Raw genomic sequence first — 9,084 nt, 5'->3', positions numbered from 1 at the left:
AGAGAGAGAGAGAGAGAGAGAGAGAGAGAGAGAGAGAGAGAGAGAGAGTTTTGTCTACTTAAAATAGACAAACATTCATCTATTACATAGATATATACATACATACACTTCGAACTATTTCATTGATCTCTATAGTTTGATGTACGGTTAAAACGCTATAAATGACGAACAAATAGCGAGTCGTTCAATGTTTCATTCATTTCCATTCTCTCTTTCTCTCTCTTTCTTTCACTGATCGTTAAGCGATCCGTAACAATGGCAAAGCGTGAAAGAATAACGGAAAAAAGAGGAACGGAAACGAACGGATAAATTCGTTCGTTCGCGATCCGGTAAATACGAATCACACCGTTCGAATAGTCATTTTCTGGCGTTTCGAAATAAATAAAAAGGAAGAAAAAACAAAAAAAAAATAAAACGAAAAAAAAAGAAAGAAAAACGAGGCAACAAAAAGAAAAAAGAAAAAAAAATAGAAAAGAAAGGAAAAAGAGGAACGCATTTGCATTATATCGGAATGTATTTTTAGCTCGGAGAAACATGGAAGATCGTTCTATAAAGAAAATATGATCCCAAACTCATCTGCATAGCGTAATTCGCGATATTATCTTCCATTAAATTAAGCTGTAGTTTACCCATTTCCAATCGTATAATATTAAACGTAACGTCCTTTTATAAGAGAGATAAAAAAAAATAAATGTATAAATAAATCGATAAATAAATAAATACATATTAAATTACATCGGAGAGTTCACATGAAATACGTAACGTATAATGTAACAATGACTTCAGAGTGTATCATAAAAATAAAAAAAAGAAGAGAAAAAGAAAACGCAGTATGATTTTTCTCGTTAATATTCAAATTTGCTGAGGTTCACTATCATCATCATCATCATTATTATTATTATTATTGTTCTTGTTATTATTATTATTATTATTCTTATTATTATTCTTATTATTATTCTTATTATTATTATTATTATTATTATTAATAACAATATAAATATTGCATGTTGCTGTTACTGAATATTCATCGGTATTAAGGAAACGTTCCGATCGAGATTTCGATCGGTAGTGATTAAATCAGAATCGTGATCGCGAGAATGTCGCGAAACGTTGAAGTTACTAGGATGATACCGATGCGACGGACGTGGTACTACAAGCGTGATGGTGGTCAGAGTCCAGGTGGACAGCGGAGATAATCTCTGGAGTTAGCGTCGGTCAAGTTTGAATTACGACGTGTGACGATGCAGTCTCGCGGACGTAAATTGTGATAAATTATACCAAGGGGTATAATAATATGTACACGGTCAATATAACATCTCTCTTCTTCTCTCTCTCTCTCTCTCTCTCTCTCTTTTTTCTTTTTCTCTTTCTGTCTCTTTGTCTCTCTCTGTACAATGACGATTTAATGCCGGCTTCCATAGCAATTACATCGATCGTTTCGAGATAGAACCATGTTACCTTTATTTCTTTCTCTCTTTCTCTTGTCCTTTTCGTATATGGTGGTCCTGAATATTTAAAAAATAAAAAGAAAAAGACAAATGAAAAAAAAAATAGAGATAAAAATTTTATCGCTCGGTTCGCGTCGAACGATTTGTTTCGTTCTTTTCTAAATTTATTAAAATTGGTCCGATTAATTAATACAATTGGTTAATATCGATTTCGAACGGTAATGAAAGTAAAATAATCGATTCTTTAATTATTACTAAAATAATAGAACGTTTTGATCAAAGGGAAGATTCTCTCTCGCATACACAAATACAAATACACATAGACACACACATGTATGCGCTTGTACAACGACACTTGCCTTTGTACGATGGAAGCTCGGAGGTATAACAAAAGAGACGTTGAAAGAAAAACTCGGGAAATTTGAAGGGTTTCTACCTCCACCCTCAAACGCCAATATTGCTTCCTGCTCTACGCGTTATATAACCCTCTATATATATATATATATATATATATATATATATATATATTTTATATATATAGGATAAGTCATTTCAATAGGGGATATTCAAATATCTATTCTTATATATTGTAAGGTTTTAGCAACTGTTAAAGTTTAATTAATTAAATAACATAAAATCTCAAAGATAGAATGGAGTACGATTTTACGTTTTACGAGATAATAGATTTGGATGACATGAAGTTCTACAATGAACAAAGAAAAGTCAAAGACCAGTGAAAATACAGTAGAAAGGTAACGGACAGTCGTACAAATAGGTTCTAGAAGAAACAATAGTAACAGAGACTTGAGACAAAAGGATCGAAGATTTTCGATCGAAAAAGAACGGAAATGATCGAATGATAGAGCTTACACGTGATAGGAAAGAATAGAAGATAGTTCCATTATAAAGAATCGAGTTGAAAAGGGTTTAAACAATATATAACAGAAAATAGCAGACAAGAGTCAAGAAGAAAACATGAGAAATCTTTTCTCATTGGTTTCAGATAATAGATAGGATTAGGAAATTGTTTATAGCTTAATTAAGCGAATGTTATGTTATATTTTCAAATCATTCGATCACGATTTCATTTTTTTTTTAAAAGATCTTTAAAAATTGTTTACCGATATCCTATGAATTAGCTTATTGATATATCACGTATTATCTAATCAAACTACATTTATTTTATTTTTTTAGAGATATTTAATCCGAAGTATCCTTTTTTAGAATTCAACCTCCACTTATTTGTATCGTATAAGTTTTAATCTCGATATTATTATCTTTGAGCTCTGCTTGATTAAAATTTAATTTTTGTTCGAGTGCCGAGTTAAACAAAAGGAAAGTCTTACGTTAGTCCTTTCGGATTAATTTTAATTAATTTTATATTTTCTTCCCTATCTTCTAACTCCTCTCTATGTTCTCTCTGCTCTTTTAATTATTAATAGATTATCTTGAAAAATTTCGTCGAAGGTAAGCAAGTATTAGTAGAAATCATGGTCGAATTTCGATAAAAGGAAGCATGTATACATAATAAATGGCTATAAATACGAAAGAAGGGATAATACCATTAGTCTGATAAAGGTACTATGTACATGTGAAAGAAGAAGGTGTGAGTGTTGTGATTTCTTGATCGTTTCCTTTCCTCTTTTCGTCTGTTGAAGCAAATCTCGTCTTGTGATAACAAAATGGAAAAGGGAATAAATTCCATTAGAATAAAAGGTTATATTATACAAAGAAGGAAATACTTAATGACGAGAAAAATATTCGATATGGGAGAATAGACGAATATAATTATTACGAATGAATAATATTATATCGATTTATAAAGTAATATCGATTAAAGCATTGATCGCTTAAAACATTTCTATCAAAATGAAATAAAATTGTTTGTCAGAATAATATCTTCTAAAAATCTTTTAGAAATTCATTGTCCTAGAAATATTGTTGACACATCATCCTATATGGGCGTGAGCGCCGATAGTTATGATTGAGAATTTGAGACTATCGGACGAAGGAAATTTCACTCGACTCGAATGGATCGAAATATCGTCGTTGGCTTGTTTCAAGCTAACTCTTGAATATTCATGCAGAGGATGGGGCCTGTACTTTCGCATATGTCGCCAATAACTTGCTAGTTTTGCGATGGGGATCGAGTTTGTGCAGTTCGTGGCCTAAGCTAGAGACAGACGTGTTCGTCGGTGGACGAGAATGTTACGTAAAAGGGGAGAAGGATCAAGAGAGAGGAATAACGAGAGAAGGAGGAGGAGGAGAAGGAGGGATGTTGTGTTATCTTTCCTCTTCGAAATCGAGAGCCACTGTCGTGAACGTTTCGAGTCGAGTTTGTAAGACGATAAGCTTTATGGCAATTGATCTGCTTGGATTTAGTTCGATGTACCTGTTATAGAATGATATCGTTCGATAAAATTTCTTTGAACATATTTAAAACAATTCGAAAAGAATGTAATAATAATAACAAAAATAACTACGTACGTATATAATATTTATTTAGATAATATTTCTGATTGACATAGTTAATAATTGATAAAAAAAATAGTAGGGGTAGTAATAATCTCATTGAGAAAAATAATAATAATAATTATATATTTATATAATTTTTTTTTTTTATAATATTTTTTCGTTTGGACGAAAAAATCTGATGGGTAACGCAGACGATAGTAATTGTAATTTTATTGCAGAAAAATAATAATACCGGATAATGTATACAAATATAAAAGAAAAGAAGGAATTAATATCGAGAAAATTTGGTTTCCCCGTTTCAAGAAAATACGTTAATGTCTATTTTCGTGTTATCCAACTGTTTAGATTAGATTTATATAATAAACATTCGTTAGATTTGACAAAGAACATCATCCATTCGCCTTCGGTTCCTCTTCGAATTAGAAACAACTCACGTGAATAGCATCGTACCAGCCGCGTCGTGCGAAATCAATTTACGGGAAGCGCGTTAAAAAAGAAACGAGGAGACCTATCTACCGGAAAGGTCTAATTTTCCATATTCATGAGGAAGCGAGATGAAAATTCGTTCCTTCCGTCGTGGCCGTGGACAAAAAAAAATATTTTCTCTCCCTTTTTTTTTCTACTTTTCCCTGTATTTTTAACTTTTTTTTTTATTGTTTTTCCTTTTTAATTCTTTTTTTTTATATTGTCTCTTTTCTTTTTTTTCCTTTTAATTTTTTTCTCTTTCTCTATCATCCTACAGTATCACGATTTTTCATGAAATTCGATTCGCGTATCTAGCGAGCGAACTCGTTTCGAGACCGATCGAGAAAATTCGACCATATGTCGTTGAACGAACGAGAAACGAAGAAACGAAAAAGTTATTTCGCGATTATAAAAAAGAAAAAAGAAAAAGAGGAAAGAGATATTAAAGAAAAAAGAAAAAGATGAAGAGATCACTTCTATCGTCGGTTTACTGAGAACGAGCCATTATTTTTTAACGAAGTCGATTCAAGGTGAACGAACAGCCGATCTTACCGGATAATCGCGAATATCGAAACGAATGGTAACCATGCAAATCACGATTGGCACGTTGGCGAATGCCGTGCGGTGGTTGGTATCATTTGAAAGATTCGATTTCGTCGAAATGAAGCACCCATCTCCCTATCTACGTTTTCAAACGAGCTCGGTTAAGCGACGCGACGTTGAGATGTTATGCGGCCTTTTTGAATTTCTAATAGGGATGCAAATTTTCTTGTCTCACTAACGACACGCCGCAAGTGTTATAAAAGGATCCGATTTGATACGGAAGAACAAAGGATATCTTCAAAGAGTTTATAATCAAAAATGGGATCAAGTTATATTGAAATCTTGGACGATATTACTACGTTGATATATGATGATATTATACAATAGTTAGCAAAATGTACAATTTTGCGAAATATGTATATATAGTTTGCAAAATGATGTTCAAAAGCGTAACAAATAAATAATTACAAGTGATTGATTAATATTCAAATTCTAATGATGTAATCCGTTTAATCCATCCAGATTTCAGAGATGCTAGTTTTGATTAAATCATACGCATCCAAATAATATTTGCGTGATTTATGCGTGCGAATGGGATATCTACCTATCTAGTTATAATCCAATAATATCGAACAGAATGATTTTTAAGCGTTCATTTGGTAACTCGTCGATTGACATTTTCTTTTTTATATTTTGAGAAATGGAATATGAAATACGATATACGATATATGATATACGATATACGATATACGATATATAATACTAAGAGGGATTGTTATGAATAGTGAATTATATTTCGATGATATAAAAGGTAAAAAGATATATTCCGCTAGAAATTTTTTTTGCTTTTTTGTAAATATCGTACAATACATCGTTCGTATTGGAACGTCAACAAAGATACGATTATCGTTTTTAAATTGTTTTAGAAACGAATTGAATCGTATCGATAGATTAATAATGAATTTATTGAACACTTACCCGGTCCTAGCGAAGTTGGCGAAATATTGAATGATGCTCTCCGATAGTGCCATCTCAGATCGCGTGTAATTCCTCGGGAAGTGTGCGAATCCGTCGACCAAAGCAGCGCCAAAGACGAAAGGTAGCTCCTCACCGTGAACGGAGCCCATTTTCTGCAAAGCAGTTTATCTTACTGTGACCGAGCCTCGTGAAATATTTGTGCAACCTAGGAAAACGTTGAAAGAAATGGAAGAGAAAAGGCGAGAAAAGAGTTTTCCGATTTTCCGGAGCACGGAATCATTGATGTTTCTTCCGTTCACCTTTCGACGAGAAAGCTTTCTTCTTTTATTTTTCTCTTTTAGTAAAAGTAAATAAAAAAAAAAAAAAAAAAAGAAATCTAGAAAGTTTAAAGAGCAAGTCAAATATAGATAAGCAATCTAAACGAATAATCGTTTTATTTATCAATTCGTTTGAAATATTTATTGTTACAACGTAAAAGTAAAGTATTAGAATCGATATTCAATCGATTAATATTTTAATCGTTCGATCAATTAAGATACTTCGTATTAGTACAGACAATTAACACGTTTAACATCGATTTTATTAAAGGATTCGTCTAAAACGTTTTTAAGATCGCTTTTGTTCTAAAGGACGAACGTTTCTAACGTGAAAAATATTACAACGAATTATCTTGGATATTTTACAAGTAGAATATGTTAAGGATGTTATCGAACGAATACATATTTAATTATACGCTAATAGTTTGACAGACAACCTTTTATTTTGGTATTCGTGTATGAAATATTTCATTGAATGATATAAATACTTTCTTAATAAAACAAATCGTATAAAATAACGTTCGACATATTCGTTTGATAAAAATCTCGACGATGTGTACATCCATATTGAAAGTTGATAAATTAAAAGAAATTTTTTTTTCTTTTTGATTTTTTCTTTTCTATTCCGCTTGTCTCGTTCTTTTTGTTTTTTAATGCCAATGCAATAAAGGCAAGAGGATTTATGATCTCGCGTTGGCGTGTACGACGGGCTCGAAGCTATAACGCGTTAATATGTCGGAAAGATTGTAGTCGCGCCGGCAAACGTCTCCCAGTGGCGAATTTATCTGCTTCCTGGCACAGGACACGTACGAGTAATTCAATTTCTGTGGCGACTCCTTTCGTGCGAGATTAGTTACGTTACTATAAGAAAACGCGACATTTTAAAACAAAACAGAGGAAACCTTTTGAACTAAAAACCAAAGAGTTCCATACCCCATCCATTCAGCTTTTCGCACGTTACTTTTTTTAAGATGAAGCGAATTAAAGTAAATTAAAGACGGTCATCGAAAATGTCTAAGAAATGATTAATTATTTTAGAAAATTTACGATCGTCGAAAATCGATCGATACGGGGTATTACCCGTAGAAATCGATCTTTTATCTGTTTTCTTTTTCACAAAATCTGTATTTACAAAAAAGTCGTGTAACGTAAAAGTATAGATGTTTGTTAGTTACATTAGTACAATTAATTTTGTTATACTAAGTATAACTTAAAGTACAAATATAAGGTAAGAATTAATTTTTTTCTCACGTTCATAAAATGAATAGTAAAATTTATAAAATAGAAATATAGTATGTATAAGCGTGTATCACTTTTACGTTGTTACGCGGTATTATATGAATGGATTAATTTTATAATAAAACGATATGAAAGGGGTGAATTAAAATGGATGAAAAAAGAAAAGAACATTATTGAGAAGGCTTTAAATGTAAAGTATAAAATTTATAAAATAATTTAGACTCGATTATCTTCGAAGAAATTAATTTCTAACGTAATTATGTATTTCGATAGAACGAAACTTCGTAGAAGATGGCAATACGCCATTTTCAAAAAGTATCGCGATTCTCGTCGAATTAGTTTTTTCTTCACGGTTCCACCATTATTTCAGTAGGATCGCGTTCAATAGGTTCGATTTCACCGTATCGAGGAACCATTAACTGACGAAATTGCTTCGAGATCGAGTCCTTTCGCACGATGGAAGCAATCGTCTTTACGCTATCTATCCTTTCGATATATACTTTTGACTATATCGCCTAAATCAAGAACTATTCCCAGACGGAATGACTTTCTTTTCATTGAATACAGAAGAAACGTTTCACAGCGGATGAAATTGCTGATAATTTCAGCGAGACCTTGATCATTTATTTTTCTTTTATTTTCTTTTTTTTTTATTTTTCCTGCGCGTGTGTGTTTTTTTTTATAATGCAGTTTTGATACACAAAGCAATTTTTTTCCGCCAAGGTTCAAAAAAAAAAAAAAACAAAAATCATTGAATTTTTAATATCACGTAATAGATTTTAAAGAATATTTTTTATTCCTAGAGTATGTATATTATCTTGTAAATGGTACAACGGTATTATATATAGATACACACAAAAGGGAGTAGAAAAGAAGTAGGTTAAGGAAAAAAGAAAGAAAAAGGGACGTTCCAGAATTGGGGTCGGAGAGTTTAAGAGTAATAGGAAGAAAAAAAAAAATAGGGAAAGAAAATGCATTAAGATTAAAGGAAGATCTTACTTCGTTTTCTCTGCGTTAATTCGAGTAGATTTTATCCACGGAATTTTATTATCGAATGAATAGAGATTCGGTTAAATGTATATTCAATTAAATCATTCCTATTATTCGTTATACTCTTGTAATATAAATTTCTTATCGTTGATAATTAATCAACGATTTGCTTAATTGATTAATTATCGATTGGATAACGTTTAATCGAATTTCATTCAGAAATCTTCGATTAGATATTACTATTTTCGTTCTTATATCGTATTTTTTATTTGTTTAATTGAGATTTTAATTGGAACTTTAATTTTCGTCATAAATTATTCCTATTGTATCGTAGCCTCGCAATCGTCAGAATGCTTTCGTACGTTCAAAATTTCACAAATTTGAAACGTTGAAGTGATCGTAAATCCGATAGTATCTTAACTCCATTCGGTCTTGTAATCGTCTCTTTCGCCATCTTCAAAGACAAATGCGATACTGACAAAAAGCTCATGAAACTTAAACGTATTTCCTGGTATTCATTTGATAACCTTCTGCAATCTTGAAACTGTGTTTCAGCTTGAAAGCTTTCGCAATGCCCTTATTTTCGGAGCTTTAAGAATTCGCAAACATCTACATTTTGTAATGTAAAT

General features: G+C 31.7%; 1 protein-coding gene across 1 annotated transcript in view; it reads right to left on the bottom strand.

The window, feature by feature from the left end:
• Positions 1-9,084, bottom strand: part of LOC122631388 (neuroligin-4, X-linked-like) — a 155,342-nt gene that overhangs the window by 26,156 nt on the left and 120,102 nt on the right. The window contains exon 8 of the mRNA XM_043817036.1: positions 5,910-6,061. Coding sequence (XP_043672971.1) covers positions 5,910-6,061 — 152 coding nt within the window. The remainder of the gene's footprint in view (positions 1-5,909; positions 6,062-9,084) is intronic.

This window comes from Vespula pensylvanica, chromosome 8, assembly GCF_014466175.1.
Source record: "Vespula pensylvanica isolate Volc-1 chromosome 8, ASM1446617v1, whole genome shotgun sequence".
In the NCBI taxonomy this organism is placed as follows: domain Eukaryota; kingdom Metazoa; phylum Arthropoda; class Insecta; order Hymenoptera; family Vespidae; genus Vespula; species Vespula pensylvanica.
Note: the sequence above shows the minus strand (reverse complement) of the source record. Positions and strands in the feature narration are given on the sequence as shown.